This window comes from Notolepis coatsorum (genome assembly GCF_963971535.1).
Source record: "Notolepis coatsorum genome assembly, chromosome: 3".
NCBI classification, from domain to species: domain Eukaryota; kingdom Metazoa; phylum Chordata; class Actinopteri; order Aulopiformes; family Paralepididae; genus Notolepis; species Notolepis coatsorum.
Window position 1 is genome coordinate 84,237,727 of NC_140167.1, and position 23,374 is coordinate 84,261,100.

General features: G+C 44.0%; 1 protein-coding gene across 1 annotated transcript in view; it reads right to left on the bottom strand.

The window, feature by feature from the left end:
* Positions 1 to 23,374, bottom strand: part of atg4c (autophagy related 4C, cysteine peptidase) — a 40,863-nt gene that overhangs the window by 15,604 nt on the left and 1,885 nt on the right. Inside the window, exons 3-7 of the mRNA XM_084309631.1 lie at positions 17,627 to 17,710; positions 15,305 to 15,535; positions 9,221 to 9,551; positions 8,648 to 8,718; positions 5,518 to 5,687 (exon numbers count right to left, since the gene is read on the bottom strand). Of these exons, the coding sequence (XP_084165757.1) occupies positions 5,518 to 5,687; positions 8,648 to 8,718; positions 9,221 to 9,551; positions 15,305 to 15,535; positions 17,627 to 17,710 (887 nt within the window). The remainder of the gene's footprint in view (positions 1 to 5,517; positions 5,688 to 8,647; positions 8,719 to 9,220; positions 9,552 to 15,304; positions 15,536 to 17,626; positions 17,711 to 23,374) is intronic.

A 23,374-nucleotide genomic window follows, 5' to 3' on the forward strand; every position in this document is an offset into this window, starting at 1 on the left:
CAATTGTTCCCAATGAGGACAGAGCGTATGCGGCCGCATGCTGCGGCCTATAGGAAATGCGCTGCAGTCGGCTTCTTTTTTCAGCGCTTTTCAGCTTTTTTGTGCGGCCGCACCCAGCGTTTAAAGTTGAAACTTTCTGAACTTTTCAGAGCGATTACTAGGTGACCTCTGAGACAGCTGTATGGTTTTACTTTGACCTGTGAGACAGCTGTATAGTTTTACTAGGTGACCTCTGAGACAGCTGTATGGTTTTACTAGGTGACCTCTGAGACAGCTGTATGGTTTTACTTTGACCTGTGAGACAGCTGTATGGTTTTACTAGGTGACCTCTGAGACAGTTCAAGTTTCAAGTTTCTTTAATAGTTGTCATACAGAAGTACAGAATACTTTTGTACAAAATGCTTCTTACTGTTGCGCTCCAGAGACTGTGCATGACAAGATAAGTATGAAATAAAAACATAGTAAAAATTAGAAGAAAAAAAAGAGGTCACAGTGTTCAGTTTAGACATATGTACAATGTTCGTAGACGTAGTTACCATACAATATACAATACTGTGCAGTGTACTAATATACAATACTATATAGTGCAAGGCATAAATGGACGAGGTGCAGTTTAGGTACAATTCACAGTAGGTGTACGAGTTGTAGTGCAAATCCTTTATCAATAAATATAAAGTGTAAGTGTGTTTGTGTGATCTAAAGTGTGGAGAGTGGGTGCTGCAGTGTGTTGTTTGTTTGAGTGAGTGTGTGTGTGCGTGTGGGTGTGTGTGCTGTGTGCATTTGATGGTTGTTGCATAGTGATTATTGTTCGTTTAGCGATTATTGTTCGTTTAGCAGCCTGATGGCCTGGGGATAGAAGCTCCTTCTGAGTCTTTCTGTGCTCGCCATAAGACTCCGGTATCGCTTGCCTGACGGCAGCAGTTCAAAGAGGCAGTTGTTCGGGTGGCTCGAGTCCTTAATAATTCTCTTAGCCTTCCCCTTGCACCGCTTGTTGTAAATGTTCTGGAGGGTGGGAAGCCCCCCTCTAATTGTGCGTTCGGCTGAACGTGTCACTCTTTGTAGTCTGCTACGGTCTTGTGCAGTGCTATTCCCAAACCAGGAGGTGATGTTGCCGGTCAGGATGCTCTCTATTGTACATGAGTAGAAGTTCCTAAGGATCTTCTGACTGACTTGGAACTTCCTTAGGCGCCTGAGGAAGTAGAGGCGTTGTCGTGCCTTCTTCACAACACTGTCAATGTGTGTGGTCCATGTCAAGTCCTCGGATATGTGGGCTCCGAGGTACTTGAAACTGTTCACTCTCTCAACTGGTGCCCCGTCGATGCTGAGGGGGCTGTAGTCCTTGACCCCCGACCTCCTGAAGTCCACAATCATCTCTTTTGTTTTGCTGACGTTCAGGGAGAGGCAGTTCTCCTGACACCACTGTGACAGGTTCTCTACTTCTTCCAGGTAGGCCCTTTCGTCGTTGGCAGAGATCAGGCCCACCACTACTGTGTCATCAGCAAATTTGATGATGGTGTTGTTGTTCCGCTGTGCTACGCAGTCATGTGTGTACAGGGAGTAGAGGAGGGGGCTCAGAACACAGCCCTGGGGGGCCCCTATGTTGAGCGTGATGGATGAGGAGGTGCAGTTGCCGGCTCTTACCACCTGGGGTCTGCCCGTCAGGAAGTCCAGGACCCACTGGCACAGGTCATAGTTCAAGCCCAGGTCCCTGAGCTTGGCTATGAGTTTGGAGGGGACTATGGTATTGAATGCTGAGCTGTAGTCGATGAACAGCATTCTCACATAGTTCCCCTTCCTCTTGTCCAGATGTGATGCTGCTGTGTGCAGCACATGGGCTATGGCGTCCTCCGTGGACCTGTTGGGGCGATATGCAAATTGCAGAGGGTCCAGGTTGATGGGGAGGGAGGAACAGATGTAGCCCTTCACTAGCTTCTCAAAGCACTTCATGGCTATGGAGGTGAGGGCTACAGGGCGGTAGTCGTTGAGGCAAGCGGGCGTAGATTTTTTGGGTACAGGGATGATGGTGGACTTCTTCAGACAGGTGGGGATGACGGCCTGTTCCAAGGACAGGTTGAAGATGTCAGTGAATACCGGGGCCAGTTGGTCGGCACAGACTTTTAGGACGCGGCCGGGGATGCCGTCCGGTCCTGCTGCCTTCCTGATATCCACTTTTTTAAAGATCCGTCTCACCTCATGCTCTGTTACCCTGAACACTGAGTCTCCATCAGCAGACCCCCCCCCCCCCCATTGCCGTGGTTTGTAGGCTGGTGTTGTTATTCACAGCCTCAAACCTCGCATAGAAGGAGTTGAGATCATTTGCTAAGGAGATGTCACTGTTCAGTTTGAGGGGGGTTCCTTTGTAGTCTGTCATTGTTCTGAGGCCCTGCCACATGCCTCTAGAGTCAGCCTGTTCAAACTGAAGTTCAACTTTATCCCTGTAACGCCGTTTTGCCTCTATTACTGCTCTCCTGACGTTGTATCTTGCCATCTTGTGTTCTTCCATGTTGCCTGTCACCAGCCCGGTGTTGTATGCTGATGTGCGCACTTTCAGAGCCTCACGGACGGATTTGTCTACCCAGGGCTTTTGATTTGGGTAGATATTAATTTTGGTGGTGGGGATTATTACTTCTACCTGAGTACAGACATAGTCAATCACCGTTTCGGTGTATTCGTTAATATTGGCTGTGTTATCACGGAATACACTCCATTCTGTGCTTCCCAGCACTGCTTGGAGTGACTCCACTGACGTCACGGCCCAACGCTTAACCTCTCGCGAGACCACCGGCGTTCGCTTGAGACTCTGTTTGTACTTAGGCAAAAGAAAAATTGCGGCGTGATCGCTTTTACCGAATGGACTAAGAGCCTGTGACTTGTACCCATTCTTAAATTGCGAGTATACATGGTCTAATATGTTCTCGCCTCTGGTGGGACAGGTCACATGCTGATAGAAATTCGGCAGCACCTTTTTAAGACGCGCGCTGTTGAAATCCCCCAAGACCAAAATGGCCGCGTCAACGTTAGCTGCCTGGAGTTTGTTTACCTCGTCGTGAAGTTTTGAAAGTGCGACCTCAGTGTTCGCGTGTGGTGGAATGTACACTCCGATGAGGATGATGGACGTTAACTCTCTTGGGAGGAAGAAGGGTCGACATTTTATCGTGATAAACTCCAGGTCTGGGGAGCAGTGGTTAGACATTTCCTTTGTGTTGCCTAAATCGCACCACTCCTTGTTTATCATGAAGGCAATGCCGCCTCCTTTCTTCTTTAGTGACTCTAATGCCGTCCGGTCTTTTCGTAGAACGAAGAAGTGGTCTGCCGGTTCTATTGCATGATTCGGGACATCTGGACTCAGCCAAGTTTCTGTGAAACAGAGGACGTTACAATCCCGAATGTCCCTCTGGAATTGGATCCTTGCTCTGATGTCGTCCAATTTGTTTCCTATCGATTGCACATTGGCCAACAATATGCTGGGCAATGTGGTTCTGTGTCGTTTGGACCTCAGTCTGTTCCGGACCCCGGCTCTCTTTCCTCGTCTTCGCGGCGGCTTTTGGTCTTGTCCGTGGCCGGCATAACAAAGGATCTCGGCGGGCCATTTCTGCTGTTCAGCGATCCGATCCAGAGAGCAATCCAAACGGTAAGTTTTTCTTAATCCAATGTCAATGATTGACTGACGGTCATACACATATAATGCACCAACAGTTGGTGCAAATAAAACTCCTAATACTATAAAAATTAACAAAATAAAGCACAGTCTCGTCGGAGCGATCAGAAAGGCAGCCATCACAGCAGCGCCAGTTCAACCATACAGCTGTATGGTTTTCCTAGGTGACCTCTGAGACAGCTGTATGGTTTTACTTTGACCTGTGAAACAGCTGTATGGTTTTACTTTGACCTGTGAGACAGCTGTATGGTTTTACTAGGTGACCTCTGAGACAGCTGTATACTTTTACTAGGTGACCTCTGAGACAGCTGTATGGTTTTACTTTGACCTGTGAGACAGCTGTATGGTTTTACTAGGTGACCTCTGAGACAGCTGTATGGTTTTACTTTGACCTGTGAGACAGCTGTATACTTTTACTAGGTGACCTCTGAGACAGCTGTATGGTTTTACTAGGTGACCTCTGAGACAGCTGTATGGTTTTACTTTGACCTGTGAGACAGCTGTATAGTTTTACTAGGTGACCTCTGAGACAGCTGTATGGTTTTACTTTGACCTGTGAGACAGCTGTATAGTTTTACTTTGACCTGTGAGACAGCTGTATAGTTTTACTTTGACCTGTGAGACAGCTGTATGGTTTTACTAGGTGACCTGTGAGACAGCTGTATGGTTTTACTTTGACCTGTGAGACAGCTGTATAGTTTTACTTTGACCTGTGAGACAGCTGTATGGTTTTACTTTGACCTGTGAGACAGCTGTATGGTTTTACTTTGACCTGTGAGACAGCTGTATGTTTTACTAGGTGACCTGTGAGCGCCCGCGTCCACCTGCCGCATATTACTGGGCGCAAGCGTCTTTTGTCAATTGTTCCCAATGAGGACAGAGCGTATGCGGCCGCATGCTGCGGCCTATAGGAAATGCGCTGCAGTCGGCTTCTTTTTTCAGCGCTTTTCAGCTTTTTTGTTTTTATGGTTTTACTTTGACCTGTGAGACAGCTGTATAGTTTTACAGAACAGAACAGAACAGAACAGAACAGAACAGAACACAATAGGTTTGGGCGGTATGACGGTATTACGGTACACCAGGGTATTTAGAAATCCCGACGGTATTGAAAATCAATACAGTCAAAATCACAGATGAGTTTCAGTTTCTATTACACGGCATTGGTTGTATTGCACACACAGCACGCGCCAGCAGAGGGCGAGACCAGTCCTCACTAGTGGAGCGAGCACACGCAGAGCTGGTTGTCTACACACAGGAGGACGCAAACGATAGGGGAAAACCCGCTTCAGTGGTGGAAATTAAATGAGACACGCTTACCGTTGCTGGTGCTGCAGGCTAACTGGCTATTCTGAGAGCTAACTGTTGTGTATGTGGATCACAACGGTGTTCCCGCTTTACGGTAATGTTGCGACAGTGCTGTGAAAATACCGCAAAGCGTTGTGGTAACGAGAGTTGATGTGTGTGTTGTTGTGCACTGGTGGAGCAAGCAAATAAACGGTAAAACGTTACGTCGCAGTCCGGTGCGTTTTTGAATACACAATACTAACGTTACTAGCACTAGGATGCTGCGGGCTAACTGGCCAACGTTCCGTGATTTGTTTACTTGGTAACACGGGCTGCCCCCCCCCCCCCCCCCCCCGCTGATGAAAATGAAAGTGATACCGTCATATACCCATATACCGTATACCGGGGTATTATGTCAGCAAGGTATGACGGTATGAAAAAAATTATACCGCCCAAGCCTACAACACAACACAACAGAACAGAACACAACAGGCAGGGCAGAGCACAACAGGACAGAACAGAACACAACAGGCAGGGCAGAACAGGGCAGGATGTGACAGACAGTGCTCTCTCACCTTGACGAGGTTGAAGTATTCTGGGTTGGTCTTCTCTCCTCCCAGCCGCACAGGGATGAGGATGACGACAGCTCGACTGGCCAATGGGGAAGAGGCAGACGTTCGGTTGTCTAATGGGGAAGGAGGGGTCTCTGGCGGCCTGTGGCAGTCGACGACGTCACCACTGTACACTGTGAATGATCAATACAACATAGGTTAGATAGGGCTTGTCTGTCTGTCTGTCTGTCTGTCTGTCTGTCTGTCTGTCTGTCTGTCTGTCTGTCTGTCTGTCTGCCTTGTACGTTGCTATGGGTTCATCCTTTACAACAGTTCATCAACATAGGTGCCTGATAGAGGCAGCACTGTGGTGTAGTGGTTAACCCTGTCACCTCACAGCACGGTGGTGTAGTGGTTAACACTATCTCCTCACAGCACGGTGGTGTAGTGGTTAACCCTGTCTCCTCACAGCACGGTGGTGTAGTGGTTAACACTATCTCCTCACAGCACGGTGGTGTAGTGGTTAACCCTGTCTCCTCACAGCACGGTGGTGTAGTGCGTTAACCCTGTCTCCTCACAGCACGGTGGTGTAGGGGTTAACACTGTCTCCTCACAGCACGGTGGTGTAGTGGTTAACCCTGTCGCCTCACAGCACGGTGGTGTAGTGGTTAACCCTGTCTCCTCACAGCAAGAAGGTCCTGGGTTCGATTCCCACTTGGGGACCAGGTTGCTGGGTTGCCAGGTACTCAGGTGGGGGATCTCCCGGGCCTTTCTGTGTGGAGTTTGCATGTTCTCCCCAATGGAAAAACATGCAGAACAACCCAGGGCTGCTCCCGGCTGCCCTCTGCCCCAAACACTTCTTCTTCTCTCTAGAGGCTAATCCCTGATGAAGACCAGCTTGACAGGAGGAACCATGCTGGTAATATCATGCTGGTAATATGATGCTGTAATATGATGCTGTAATATCATGCTGTAATATCATGCTGTAATATCATGGTGTAATATCATGGTGGTAATATCATGGTGTAATATCATGCTGTAATATGATGCTGTAATATCATGGTGGTAATATCATGCTGTAATATGATGCTGTAATATCATGGTGGTAATATCATGGTGTAATATCATGCTGGTAATATCATGCTGTAATATCATGCTGGTAATATCATGGTGGTAATATCATGGTGGTAATATCATGCTGGTAATATCATGGTGGTAATATCATGGTGTAATATCATGCTGGTAATATCATGCTGTAATATCATGCTGGTAATATCATGGTGGTAATATCATGGTGGTAATATCATGGTGGTAATATCATGGTGTAATATCATGCTGTAATATGATGCTGTAATATCATGGTGGTAATATCATGCTGTAATATGATGCTGTAATATCATGGTGGTAATATCATGGTGTAATATCATGCTGGTAATATCATGCTGTAATATCATGCTGGTAATATCATGGTGGTAATATCATGGTGGTAATATCATGCTGGTAATATCATGGTGGTAATATCATGGTGTAATATCATGCTGGTAATATCATGCTGTAATATCATGCTGGTAATATCATGGTGGTAATATCATGGTGGTAATATCATGCTGGTAATATCATGGTGGTAATATCATGGTGGTAATATGATGCTGGTAATATCATTCTGGTAATATCATGCTGGTAATATCATTCTGGTAATATCATGGTGGTAATATCATTCTGGTAATATCATGGTGGTAATATCATGGTGGTAATATCATGCTGGTAATATCATTCTGGTAATATCATTCTGGTAATATCATGCTGGTAATATCATGCTGGTAATATCATGGTGGTAATATCATGGTGGTAATATCATGGTGGTAATATCATGGTGGTAATATCATGCTGTAATATCATGGTGGTAATATCATGGTGGTAATATCATGGTGGTAATATCATGCTGGTAATATCATTCTGGTAATATCATGCTGGTAATATCATGCTGGTAATATCATGGTGGTAATATCATGGTGGTAATATCATGCTGGTAATATCATGCTGGTAATATCATGGTGGTAATATCATGGTGGTAATATCATGGTGGTAATATCATGCTGGTAATATCATGGTGGTAATATCATGCTGGTAATATCATGCTGTAATATCATGCTGGTAATATGATGCTGGTAATATCATGGTGGTAATATCATGCTGGTAATATCATGCTGGTAATATCATGCTGTAATATCATGCTGGTAATATGATGCTGGTAATATCATGGTGGTAATATGATGCTGGTAATATCATGGTGGTAATATCATGCTGGTAATATCATGGTGGTAATATCATGGTGGTAATATCATGCTGGTAATATCATGGTGGTAATATCATGCTGGTAATATCATGGTGGTAATATCATGCTGGTAATATCATGGTGGTAATATCATGCTGGTAATATCATGCTGTAATATCATGCTGGTAATATGATGCTGGTAATATCATGGTGGTAATATCATGCTGGTAATATCATGGTGGTAATATCATGGTGGTAATATCATGCTGGTAATATCATGGTGGTAATATCATGCTGGTAATATCATGGTGGTAATATCATGGTGGTAATATCATGGTGGTAATATCATGCTGGTAATATCATGCTGTAATATCATGGTGGTAATATCATGCTGGTAATATCATGCTGTAATATCATGCTGGTAATATCATGCTGGTAATATCATGCTGGTAATATCATGCTGGTAATATCATGCTATAATATCATGCTGGTAATATCATGCTGGTAATATCATGCTGGTAATATCATGCTGTAATATCATGCTGTAATATCATGCTGGTAATATCATGCTGGTAATATCATGCTGGTAATATCATGCTGGTAATATCATGCTGTAATATCATGCTGTAATATCATGCTGGTAATATCATGCTGGTAATATCATGCTGGTAATATCATGCTGGTAATATCATGCTGGTAATATCATGGTGTAATATCATGCTGGTAATATCATGCTGGTAATATCATGCTGTAATATCATGCTGGTAATATCATGCTGGTAATATCATGCTGTAATATCATGGTGGTATTAATGGGTGATCAGTGAAGGCGCTGTGTCTCGATCCAGAGCCACACCAGGAGGAGACTCGTCGGTCTTACCTGTGCCGTCTTGTGAGACGTAGGTAGTGATACCAGCCAGCCCGGGGTCTGCTGCCTCCTCCACAGCAGAGAGAGAGATTTGAAAATGTGATCAAAATCAATGTCATCACAGCTGATACTGAGACACTTTAAGGCCCAATCGGATGTGAACACAGGGCGACAGTGTCTCAGGAGGTATAACGTCGTCTGGTAATCTGAAGGTTAGGGTTAGACAGTGTCTCAGGAGGTAGAACGTCGTCTGGTTATCAGAAGGTTAGGGTTAGACTGTGTGTCAGGAGGTATAACGTCGTCTGGTAATCTGAAGGTTAGGGTTAGACAGTGTCTCAGGTAGCGCGGTCGTCTGGTAATCAGAAGGTTAGGGTTAGACAGTGTCTCAGGAGGTAGAGCGGTCGTCTGGTAATCTGAAGGTTAGGGTTAGACAGTGTCTCAGGAGGTAGAGCGGTCGTCTGTGGTTTTAGCTCTGAGGTTCTAGCTCAGTGAGAGGCCCCAGGTTCTAGCTCAGGTTCTAACTCAGGTTCTAGCTCAGGTGCTAACTCAGGTTCTAGCTCAGGTTCTAGCTCAGTGACGGCTCACCTGAGGATGTGTGCCACCACGGCGGGTCCGTACCAGTCCCCTGCCCGCCTCCCCAGGGTCAAGCCGAACCTCACCAGCCTGTGGAGGCCCAGCTGGGCCGAGGGACAGTCCCCGAACCAGGACACCAGCGTGCGGTGATACAGGTCTCTCAGGTGGGCGTCCGCCTCCTCTGTGGTGGCCCCCAGGGCCTGGGGCGCAGGTGCGGGGTGCGAGGGGCTGGAGGGGCCCTGCAGGGTGGCTTCTAGAGAGGCTACCAGACGCTTGGCTGCACTGGTGCTCCGTGTCTCGGTGTCCAGTGGCTGGAGGGTCAAGGCTCCAGACCAGGTCCAGTCTGCAGAGGAACAGATGGGAACACATTTTTTTTTTGTATAAGGAAGTTGCATTGTTCATTTCAATACCTGTAATAGTACAGTAGTCCACACACACACATGTGCATTCAGTTAAGTTGGAATATGACTGTAATACAAACAGTTCAGTTCGTCAGGTACATGCAACACAGATTACAGTGTTTAAATCTGTCTGCTTGAGAAAATACCATGTTCTGCAATAAAAATTATTGAAGTGAGATGAACAGACTGAACTTTATTTTATTAGATAAAACATGTTGACAGTTTTACTTTGCAGTTAAAAAAAATATATATATATATATCACAATATTCGTGATATATCGAGTATCGCGATACTATCGTATCGCGGCTCAAGTATCGCAATAGTATCGTATCGCAAGATATCTGGCGATTCCCACCCCTAAGTGATAGTAACAGTGATAGTAACAGTGATAGTAACGGTGATAGTAACGGTGCCAGTAACAGTGATAGTGATATGATAGTAACAGTGAGAGTAACAGTGATATGACAGTAACAGTGATAGTAACAGTGAGAGTAACAGTGATATGATAGTAACAGTGATAGTAACAGTGAGAGTAACAGTGATAGTAACAGTGATAGTGATATGATAGTAACAGTGAGAGTAACAGTGATATGATAGTAACAGTGACAGTGATATGATAGTAACAGTGATAGTAACAGTGATAGTAACAGTGATAGTGATATGATAGTAACAGTGATATGATAGTAACAGTGATAGTAACAGTGAGAGTAACAGTGATATGATAGTAACAGTGATAGTAACAGTGATAGTAACAGTGATAGTAACAGTGATAGTGATAGTAACAGTGATATGATAGTAACAGTGATAGTAACAGTGATAGTAACAGTGATAGTGATATGATAGTAACAGTGATAGTAACAGTGATAGTAACAGGGATAGTGATATGATAGTAACAGTGAGAGTAACAGTGATATGATAGTAACAGTGATAGTAACAGTGATAGTGATAGTGATATGATAGTAACAGTGATATGATAGTAACAGTGATAGTAACAGTGATAGTGATATGATAGTAACAGTGATAGTAACAGTGATATGATAGTAACAGTGATAGTGATATGATAGTAACAGTGATAGTAACAGTGATAGTGATATGATAGTAACAGTGATAGTAACAGTGATAGTGATGATAGTAACAGTGATAGTAACAGTGATAGTGATATGATAGTAACAGTGATAGTAACAGTGATAGTAACAGTGATAGTAACAGTGATAGTGATATGATAGTAACAGTGATAGTAACAGTGATAGTAACAGTGATAGTAACAGTGATAGTAACAGTGATAGTGATATGATAGTAACAGTGATAGTAACAGTGATCCCCGATAAGAGAAACCCAATGGAAAAACATGCACAACAGATCGCGAACGCTGTCGCGTCCCTGACGAAGACGGACAGGAGCACTTGGATTGGTCCCCTCACCGACGCCCCTATCTGCTCCCAGCTGCCCTTGGGGGGGAAGGACAACGGGATGGGTCAAGTGCAGAGACTCAATCGCATCGGCGATCCAACTAACTGCATGTGTGTGTGTTCCTGTGTGTCTGCCTGCATGCTGAATAAAGACTTCTCCAAAAGTCCAGTTATTATTATTATTATTATTATTATTATTATTATTATTATTATTATTATTATTATTATTATTAAAAGTGATAGTGATATGATAGTAACAGTGATAGTGATATGATAGTAACAGTGATATGATAGTAACAGTGATAGTGATATGATAGTAATAGTAACAGTGATAGTAACAGTGATAGTGATATGACATATGACAGAGATAGAACTCATCAAAACTTGTCGAGAACTACAAGTCTTTGAGAACTTGAAGTGAAATGTAAGATTTTGCCTTAAATCTTCTGGCTTTAACAGACACAATCCAGTATCTATCTATCAACCCCAGTATCTATATCCACTTAACTAAGAGAATAAGGACATCCTATTGTGTAATAGTCCAATTACACCCCCCCCCCCCCCCCCCCCCCCCCCCCCCCCGACGGTGTCCCGATATTTCATCTTTACTGCTCTTTAGTCCTACAAACAGGGTGGGCACCCAGGGTGGCGGGTGGGAGAGTCTGGGGCCATAAAGGAAGGCAGAGCATAGAGGTGGACATTAACATGATGACCTTGTCGCACGCAGAGTGAAAGTGAAATGGATCAATAAATATCCTTAAGTGGCCATTAGTCATTTTAACTAAAAGATTTCCTTAACGACATATTTCAGACGGAGGAAGGAGTTTTAAATATTGTTTTCTGATTGGCTGCATTAAACCCATGGTTGGTGGAGGACCGTCGTGTGGCACCGCGTCTAGAAGAGACCTGCCGGACGACAGAGCTCACAGAGAACCACGTTACTCGTCTCAATATCTCATGTCAACTAAATAGAAACTTTTGGTTTTGTGTCAAGAGTGTGTCCGGGGGAGGTGACAGAGTGAGGTGACAGAGTGAGGTGACAGAGTGAGGTGACAGAGTGAGGTGACAGAGTGAGGTGACAGAGTGAGGTGACAGAGTGACAGGGTGAGGTGACAGAGTGAGGTGACAGAGTGAGGTGACAGAGTGAGGTGACAGAGTGACAGAGTGAGGTGACAGAGTGAGGTGACAGAGTGAGGTGACAGAGTGAGGTGACAGAGTGACAGTGAGGTGACAGAGTGACAGAGTGAGGTGACAGAGTGAGGTGACAGAGTGAGGTGACAGAGTGAGGTGACAGAGTGAGGTGACAGAGTGACAGAGTGAGGTGACAGAGTGAGGTGACAGAGTGAGGTGACAGAGTGACAGAGTGAGGTGACAGAGTGAGGTGACAGAGTGAGGTGACAGAGTGACAGAGTGAGGTGACAGAGTGAGGTGACAGAGTGACAGAGTGAGGTGACAGAGTGAGGTGACAGAGTGACAGAGTGAGGTGACAGAGTGAGGTGACAGAGTGACAGAGTGAGGTGACAGAGTGAGGTGACAGAGTGACAGAGTGAGGTGACAGAGTGAGGTGACAGAGTGACAGAGTGAGGTGACAGAGTGAGGTGACAGAGTGAGGTGACAGAGTGACAGAGTGAGGTGACAGAGTGAGGTGACAGAGTGAGGTGACAGAGTGACAGAGTGAGGTGACAGAGTGACAGAGTGAGGTGACAGAGTGAGGTGACAGAGTGAGGTGACAGAGTGACAGAGTGAGGTGACAGAGTGAGGTGACAGAGTGAGGTGACAGAGTGACAGAGTGAGGTGACAGAGTGAGGTGACAGAGTGACAGAGTGAGGTGACAGAGTGACAGAGTGAGGTGACAGAGTGAGGTGACAGAGTGAGGTGACAGAGTGATGTGACAGAGTGAGGTGACAGAGTGACAGAGTGAGGTGACAGAGTGACAGAGTGAGGTGACAGAGTGAGGTGACAGAGTGAGGTGACAGAGTGAGGTGACAGAGTGAGGTGACAGAGTGAGGTGACAGAGTGACAGAGTGAGGTGACAGAGTGAGGTGACAGAGTGAGGTGACAGAGTGAGGTGACAGAGTGACAGAGTGAGGTGACAGAGTGACAGAGTGAGGTGACAGAGTGAGGTGACAGAGTGAGGTGACAGAGTGAGGTGACAGAGTGAGGTGACAGAGTGAGGTGACAGAGTGACAGAGTGAGGTGACAGAGTGAGGTGACAGAGTGAGGTGACAGAGTGACAGAGTGAGGTGACAGAGTGAGGTGACAGAGTGACAGAGTGAGGTGACAGAGTGACAGAGTGAGGTGACAGAGTGAGGTTACAGAGACAAACTTAGCCAAAACAGAATGATATAATAACTAACATTCTACAAAAGCATCACAACACTTGTTTTTATTCAATAAAGGGTCAGTGTTTTATCAGCTTGGTTGGAAAAACTAAAGGCCTCTGGCCTGACATATGTACTGTATGTCTGACATATATACTGTATGTCTGTAAGTACATTCTGTAAATCTGTTTAGTTTCTATTTCGATTACAGATTGCATCTTTAAATCTGGCACATTTAACCCCTTAAGCCCGACCGGCCCAGTATCGGGCCGAGATTTATTTCACGTCATACATAGATAAATACAGTCCGTATTAATTAATGTCGTGTTTCTTTTTCAAATGAATGCCAAGAGTAAAGACCCTAACCCTATCAAAACAGCAGTCAAAGTGTATATTTTCAGCACTACGTTTGTTTACCAATGATTTTAAGTGTTATTAACGAAATATGAGTTTATGGAATTCTCCGCGCATTGAGTCGGAAACCGGATGATATAGACGCCAGGAAATTACGGCGTCATGAAGTTGTTGTAGTCCTAAGAAAGGGCTTCCGTGGGCGGCTACGTGGCGTAGTGGGCAAGGCGCTCGCCACGAAATCTGGAGACACTGGGCTTGCCTGTTCGAGCCCAGCGCTCCACATTTGCTTTCAGTTCACAAACTGGGGAGCATGTTCTCGTAGACCCGATTTGCATACAGACACGCCCCTCCAGCTCATTATCAAAATTAGATTAGATTCAAATGTATTGTCATCATACACCACACTATAGCTATAATGGAATAGACTGTATTAATATTCCATATTTATACCGTCTTGTTTCGCGCTCCTGGTCACCTGCCTCAGCGCATACACACAGTCTATGTGCGTAATGACTTGTTTTATTAAGAGATCGCAGATATGCGCTGCCCTATAGTAGTCATACTGTAGTTCTACTACAGTACAGTACAGGTCACTTCCCGCTTGGATTATTGCAACTCCCTTCTCTTTGGTCTCCCCCACAAACTCCTCCATAAGCTCCAACTGGTCCAGAACACTGCTGCCCGTATAATCACCAGAACCCCTGTCATCAGTCACATCACCCCCGTCCTATGCAAACTACACTGGCTTCCCATTAAACACTGCATAGACTACAAGATCCTCCTCCATACATTCAAGGCCATCCACAACCTCGCCCCTCCATACCTGTCCGACCTCCTCCACATCAACATTCCCACCCGGTCCCTCAGGTCTGCCTCCTCCATCAACCTGACCGTCCCCCCAGCCCGTCTGTCCACCATGGGGTCAAGAGCCTTCAGCTGCTCTGCCCCCCGCCTCTGGAACTCCCTCCCCCCCGACATCAGTAACATTGACTCCATCATCCCATTCAAAATCCACCTCAAAACTCACCTGTTTAGGCAGGCGTATGTCTGATTTTATTAAAAAATGTTAAATGTATTGTGATTGTTAATGAACTGTTTTTATTATTAAAATTAAATTGTTGTACGGCGACCTTGAGTGTCTTGAAAGGCGCCTTATAAATCAAATGCATTATTATTATTATTAGCGTGACATGATGTGTACTGTACACTGTAGTGCACTGTACTGTTTGCACTGTAGTATTGCTTGTTTGTACTATAGTATTGTTTGTTTGTACTGTATTATTGCTTGTTTGTACTATAGTATTGTTTGTTTGTACTAGAGTAATGTTTGTTTGTACTATAGTATTGTATAGTATTGTTTGTTGTAGGGTGGGAGTGTTGTGGAGATGTATGTTTAATGTCTTGTTAATTTCATGTGAAGTATGTGAAAGGAAAACATTTCAAGCACCATGCCAATAACTTAAGTATTACAAGATAAAGACATAAGAAGATGTCACAACATCACATTGTAATTCGTACCGAAAAACACAACACCATCAAACACTGTTATACCGTCAGGAATAAGAAACATATTGTGGTGTGATATTTTGATTGAGTGATGCTGGACTGACCTCTGCTGAGGAAGTGAAGGACCAGGGCCTGTCCCAGCATCATCTGGCCTGCTCTCAGCATGCAGCCCCACCCACAGTCTGACGTCAGTGACGAGTTGGGGAGGGGTGGGATCTCCTCCCTGTAGGTCAACCACAGCCGAGACGCAAAGTCCATCCTGAACGCGTCCACAGTCCCTGTTACCACCTGGTCCAGGTCAGACGCCTCGCAGCAGCCTGAGAGGTCCTCCTCATCTGAGGAGAGGAGAGAGGAGAGAGGAGAGGAGAGGAGAGGAGAGGAGAGGAGAGGAGAGGATATAAGGAGAGGAGAACGGCGGGGGGAGAAGAGACGTGAGAAGAGGTGAGGAGAGAGGAGAGGAGAGGTTAGGAGAGAGAGGAGAGTCAGTATGGTCCAGGCACAGACCAATACAGGTAAAGTTTAAAGTTTAATTTGTTATTTGTCACGTATAAAGTACATGTACATTACAGTGAAATGATTGGTTCTGTATGAGCCCCTGAGAATGTGCTTCATACAGTAAAAAGAAGTCCCAACACTATGGTCTAGGTCAGGGGTGGCCAACCAGTCAGAGACTAAGAGCCACAAAAATTACTGTGGTACCACAAAGAGCCACACCATATACCAGCGTTTCTCAACTTTTTTTTCAGTCACGGCACCCTTCATGTGTTTATAGGTCTCGCCCTCTGGCCTCTGAAGTTGCTAATGTCTTTTTTATTTGGGCCTCACAGGGTTAAAAGTACCCTGTGAGACCCACGGTTGCAAAATTACAAAATCACTTTTAGCCATTTAAAAAAATAATGTTTATTTAAAAAATGTTAAAGGGGAACTATTTTACTATTTCTTTCACTATTTGGGCACTTTTACACAATTCCTGTGAGTCTATGGAACACCTAGTTTTTTTTCAAAAAAAATGCATTGTTTTGTATTTCTAATCAAGTACTAAAAACCGCATTTTTCTACCTCAAGATCTTAAGCCGTTTTGAGGCTGGGCTCCAACCACTGTGTGGCCTGGTGCCAACTGCCACATCAACTGCCACATTATTATGCAGCTGAGAAATCTCTGACATCACAGATATGCACATTTTCAGATGACTCAGTTCAGTGAGGGTGAATATTGTGAGAGGAGAATTGGAAGAATTCGCCAATATGAGAATTAGAGACATATATCCTATTAATATAAGTCCACATAGCTAAGAAACAATGGTAAACACTGAAAAAAGCCATTTATAAGATAGTTCCCCTTTAAGCACATGTATAGTCAATTGGTCCTGTTGTTCAGCCTCACAATGCTATTTGATAGTAAATGTGTTTATATGTCCCACCCTCTGGCCTCTGAAGTTGCTAATTTCTTTTTAATTTGGGCCTCACAGGGTTAACCTCTTAAACACGAGATATACAGTAAAAGTGTATATTTTCAGCATTACGTTTGTTTACCAATTATTTTAACTGTTATTAGTGAAATATAAGATTATAGAAATCTCAGGGCATTGAGTCGGAGACCGGCGCATATTGACAGGAGGAAGTGGCACAGCCAAAAGTGAGTGTAGTCTTTTGAAGGAAGAGACTCAGGGCTTTCAAATTTCGAAAAACTACCCTACCCAGCTCACACCAGCCCCTGTCAATCATCTGACTTCTGGATTTACTTTTTAATTTCTCTTATTTTTTGGGATTATCTCCCACAAACCTGAACGTTATTGCCATAAAACAGAACGCAGTTAGTTTCTCTACCTTTCTGTGAACGTCTTGCAAAGAACGGTGTTGCAATATGATGAAAAATGGTGGAGAAATTTACATTATAAAAAAGATGGCAGAATTCAGTACTGTATCTACAAAACCTTCTGTTTAATCATCTTCCCTTTATTCATTTGCTTAGATTTTTCAGGTCTGGTCAATTTTAGCATGGTGTTATTTACAGTCAAAGATCATTTTTTTTTAAATAGAATTGATATTCTCCTTTGGTTCATTACAATTTACTCAAGCCTAGTAACAGACACACTATTTCTGACACTGATCCATATATGTCCCTAGATTCAGATACCAAAAACATGCAAATGGACCATTTAAAAAAAAATTGTAAATGTTTATTCTACGTCCTTATGGAATGAGTGACATAAAAAAAAAAAAGTAAAAAAAAAGAAAAAAAGTAAAAAATATATATTTTATTTTTTTTATGGATGGAAGAGCCGCACATTGACGGGCAAAGAGCCGCATGCGGCTCGCGAGCCGCGGGTTGGCCACCCCTGGTCTAGGTCATCAGTATGGTCCATGCATGTGTGTGTGTGTGTGTGTGTGTGTGCGTGTGCGTGTGCGTGTGTGTGTGTGTGTACCTTCAACCTTGAAATGGTAACATTTTCCCAGAAGAAACACAGGGGAGTTCCTGCTGAACGACGTTTTAGTCTTAAAAGCCCAACCTGGAGAATATCAACACAGTCTTAAAGTACATTCAAATACAATGTGAAAAAACTAAACAAATGTGAAAAGTGAAAAATGTACAGTATCCCATACCAAATAATAGGTCTGCAGCCTTCCAAACCAAATACAGACCAGACCTCTGTTTCTACTAGCAAAGTGGTACACTGAAAGAAGATGTGATAAAACTCCTAAAACTAGATGAAAAAAGCGTGTGAAATGGTATGAAAATAGCTGTAGGTGACAGTGTGACTAGGTGACAGTTGAAACTAGTTCAACTTTTGGGAAAGGAGCGCGCTCATCAATGTAACTCATCGAGGAAGGGGCGGAGCCGCGGCTGGCGCGAGCCTCAGAAAAACGCTCTGAGCTTTTTTTTCTTCTTTTTTCAAAGCGGTCCGCCTTGAAAAAAAGGTTTTTAGTGGACACATAGCCTGACAGTGTGAATGTGACAGTGTGAATGTGACAGTGTGGATGTGACAGTGTGACAGTGTGGATGTGACAGTGTGGATGTGACAGTGTGACAGTGTGGATGTGAAAGTGTGACAGTGTTGTGACAGTGTGGATGTGACAGTGTGACAGTGTGGATGTGACAGTGTGGATGTGACAGTGTGGATGTGAAAGTGTGACAGTGTGGATGTGACAGTGTGGATGTGACAGTGTGACAGTGTTGTGACAGTGTGGATGTGACAGTGTGGATGTGAAAGTGTGGATAGGCTAAGGCAGTAGCCCACGCCCACAAGAACCTCGGAACTCAAAACCAGATCGTGACAGTCATCGCCGTTGGTGTCACAGCGCATGCGCACCAGGCAGCCAAATAGCCTGGTGCGCATGCGCTGTGACACCAACGGCGGAAATACACGGCTCGCTCTGTGACTACCACTCGTTTTATAACAATGATTTAAAATGTTTATTAGCAACGCCGAGCTTTCAGACCCCAGCGCGTCGCTGTGTGAAACCCTAATTGTACGCTGGGTACCTTTGAAATTCATATCTGATATATTTTTGACCCACCCCGAGCTCAGAAGCAGTGCTTGGTGGTCCAAACGAGCCTGGTAGCTATATAGCTGAGAGTGACAGCGGTTACAAAAGCCCCTGGCTTGCACATCGCAGTCACGTAAGGGGCTAGTCTCGCCCCTGCATCAACGGAGGCACAGTATTCCAATACACATCTCATACATCATCAGCGCAGGCCACGTCTGGTCTTTTGTGAGGCAGAGGAGCGCAAAGTGCCGCGACGTGCATGCACAAGCGTGCGTGACAGCCCTGCGCAGGTATATCGACCGTCTGGTCTTTTGTGAGTCAATGTGTACTCAGATATTTGTGATCGACACTGTCTCGTAACTAAAGCACTTCCAGGGGGGGGGGGGGGGGACTTTCCAGGCCAAGCATATAAAGCTGATTTGAACCTGGACACTCGCAACTACGGTTTTAGAGCAGAGAAAACTGTGCTGAAAACGGCAACAACCGTCAACGAAAAAGGACTACATGCTTTGTTTATTGTTGCCAATTGGATCGCAAAGACTGGGAAACCCCACACACTTGCAGAGAGCTTTTGGTTGCCCTGTACCAAATATGTGGTTTCTGTCCTTTGTGGACAAAGTGTTGCAGAGCAGCTCCATACAATACCGCTGTCAGCTGACACTATTTCAAGAAGAATTGACTGCATGTCGGACGATGTTAAGAGCCAAGTTGTGGAAAGACGTAAGCAGAGCCCGTATTTAATGATTTGAAGCCCATCATCTGTAGCCACATAGAAGGGCTCATTTTCGGAATTATTTCCCAGAACGAAAGAGCACGGACAACAACTGGATCCAAAATCCGTTCATTGCGCATGACGCTCGCAACAGGCCTCCCTCTGTCTGAGCAGGAGGCGTTGATCGATCTTTCGTGTGACAAGCTATGAAAGTCAAGTTCACTGGACAGGCCTTCGCAAAGTTCTGGATATCAGTCCGGAACGACTACCCAGTGCTGTGTAATGCTGCGCTGAAAAAGCTTGTCCCGTTTGCATCAACATACCTCTGTGAAGCGGGATTCTCGGCTCTTACATTAATACAAAATAAATACAGATCTCGCCTCAGAGTAGAAGCGGATCTGCGCCTCTTTCTCAGCACAACGCAGCCACATATCATGGAACTATGTTCAAATGTACAAGCACACCCTTCCCATTAAGTCTCGTTTTTGTTTATTCTTGAAAAGCGCATGTGAACTAGGGATGCACGATAATTATCGGGTCGATAATTATCGGGCCGATATCAGCAATTATGACGTCATCCCGATAAAATTATTGATAGCTCCGATAATATATAATATATTTTTTGGTAAAAAAATATTTGGTGTGGGTGGATTGGGATGAAGGGCGTTTGTTTTTACTGTAGGCTCCTCCCATTTTGCCAGTACTGTGGTACGACTGATAGCGTGTAGTTTAGGAAGAGGGAGTTTTTCACAAATCCAGCGCTCCCTTTCTCATGCCTGGCTGTGACGTAGTCACGTAACTTTCAGAAGCAGCGCGGATAGTAAACAAAGATGGCGTCAGTAGTGTGGGACTTTTTCAAAGTTTCAGAGGAAAACAGTTCTCTTGCTATTTGTAACAAATGCAATGCAGAAGTTCCACGAGGAGGGAAAGGGGCAACAAGCTATAACATATCCAACATAATAAGTCACCTGCAACATCACCACTGCTACGATGGCGTGTTAAAAGCCTACGACAACGCGCGAGCAGCTAAAGCTGCTGCAAATCTAGCCCCTTTCGTGACTGTGATGCAACCCTTGGTTGAATACGCATTCACTTATTGCTCCGTAGTAGCCAGGTTAATTTGCACCACCAAGCACTGCTTAAAAGCTAGCGGTGGGTCCAAAATATATCAGATATAAATTTCAAAGGTACCCAGCGTTCCATTAGGGTTTCACACACACACACGGCGGGGTTTGAAAGCTCGGCGTTGCTAATAAACATTTTAAATAATTTTTATAAACAAGTAAAAAAATCACTGAGCTAGCCTTCGCTAAAACGGCTGCTTCCGCATTTTACAGTAGTAGCGCTGTGATTGCTGGGCGCACCAGACACGTGACAAAGCAGCCAGCAATCACAGCACGTAAGTTTCACCACGGACATATGGACCTGTGATGTTTGTTTGGTTTATTTAATTCTTTTTGAGGCGTGCTGTCCTATAAATGCCAAGTAATAGTTGTTTCATGGACCAAGACCACAACAGTCTCCTCTCCTATAGCGTCAAATGTGTTATCTGCTGACAAAGCTTTTTAGTTCACTCATTGTTCAGGGAAACACATTGTTAATGACATTGACGGATTGTGAATTTTGTGATTGACTCAAATTATATTTATTTGGAAAAATAAATATAGTCACTTTATTTGAAGAGTCAAAACTGTTCTCTTGGCTTTGTTCATAGTAGTAACGCTCATGTCATGATAAATCTGGTTAGGTCAAAACTACAGGAATATACATAAAAAATTATAATACAATAATATTATCGGTATCGACCTTGAGGAGCAGAAAGTTATCAGTATCGATATCGGGGTCAAAAAAATCAACATCGTGCACCCCTAATGTGAACGCATAAAAAATTGCTAAATATGCCTTGATCGTTTTATAAGTGTATACAGAAACAATTCCGTTTGATAATATTCATTCATTTCATTAATAACATTCTTGTCATTCTTTCTACACTTTCCTACACTACACCGTTACAATGATATATTAAATATCATATTATATTCCCATTCAATATGCACATGACAGAAAATATTATATGCCATATAATATTTTCTGTCATGTGCATATTAAATGGGTATTATTAATCTACTATTACTACTAATACTAGCCGAGAGTAGGTCAAATTTGGGCTGGTAGCTCTCGGCTAGGTGGCAAATTAAAAAGTAGATCTTGGTTCAAAAAAGGTTGGGCACCCCTGGGCTAAGGCTAGCAGACATGGTGGACTGTCCCTCTAGGGCAGGGAGGGGCAACTGGCGGCCCCCAGGCCAATATAAAAAAATAAATAAATAAAAAAAAAATTATAATATTTTTTTATTTTTTTTATTTTTTTATTTTTTTATTTTTTTGTATTGTATTCGACTAAGAAGAGTTGGCAGTCAACTATGACTCCTTTCGATCGATTAGTCGACTATTTGACTAATAGGGGTCAGCCCTAGTGTGCACATATTCAACGCTGTTGAAAGTGCCGTGCAGCAATATGGGGGTTTTGATAAACTGTCGGCTGTTGTTACCGATGGATTCGCCGGGCTTCTAAGGCAGAGTGGCGTTGAGTGTCCAATGCTGCACTGCATTATACATCAGGTAAGTTCGCTAACATAATTATCATCTATTGTGCGTCACTATAATGACCAATGCGAGTCAAGTGTAGTCAAATTATATGCGAGAGTCGTTAAATCGTTTTTCTTTTTTTTTATCTGATATAGGAGGCTCTCTGTGCCAAGAAGCTTGAATACAGCCATGTTATGGATTTGGTTACCAAGGTTACCAATCTAATTCGTGGAGGCAACAGGTCACTAAACAATAGAAAGTTTGTCTCCTTTTTGGAAGAGATGGACACTGATTATGGCGACTTGCAGCTACACACAGAAATCCGATGGCTGAGCCGTCGGAAAGTACAGGAGCGACATTGAAACACTGCAAATGCAATTCAATGATCGGTTTGAAGATTTCAACGGCATGCAGTCACGGATAGCGCTGTTTGCCGGCCCCCTCACCGCTACGGTGTCAGAGCAGCCCCCACCGTTGCAGCTTGAACTGTGCGAGCTACAGTCAGATCCTTTTTTTCAAGCAAAGAGAAATGAGAGGGGAATTTCGTTTTGGAAACTGCTACCTGAGCCCCGCTTCCCACTCCTCAGGGACTTTGCCCTCTCTATGGCCAGTATGTTTGGGAGCACATACATACGTGAGAGCAATTTCTCAAACATGAAGCACATCAAGTCAAAGAAGAGAAACAGGCTGTCGGATGAAACATTATTTCATCTGATACAGATTGCATGCACAAACATTGAAGTTGACATTCCTGCTATTGTGCGCCAAATGGAGAGACCACAAGTGTCTCATTAAAGACAGGGGGGGGAGGAGATGATGAAGAGGTGTAGAGGGGGGGAAGGAGATGATGAAGAGGTGTAGAGAGGGGGGGGGAGAGATGATGAAGAGGTGTAGAGAGGGGGGGGGATGATGGAGAGGTGTAGAGAGGGGACCATTATTATTATTATTATTATAACCATTATTGACCCACTGTGGGGCGAGGGTGAATGTCATGCCAGTTTGATTAAGGGTCAATGGGAGGCATGTAGTATTGCACTTTACTTTACTTGCACTTTACTTGTTTACTTTTGTAGTGTTCAGATAACACTAATAACACAAACACAAAGCAGCATTCCTGCTGCATTTCACTACAACAGTAAATCAAAAGTGCAATAATAAATGATTTTGTTAAATGTATAAACTTGTATCCTGCTACTAAACAAAACATTCCTGAGTGCTTCATATCCATAACATGCATTTCAGTGTTATAATGTTTTGTTTAGTAGCAGGATAAAAGTTTATACATTTAACAAAATCATTTATTATTGCACTTTTGATTTACTGTTGTAGTGAAATGCAGCAGGAATGCTGCTTTGTGTTTGTTGAGCAGTGGGCTTTAAGTTCATAC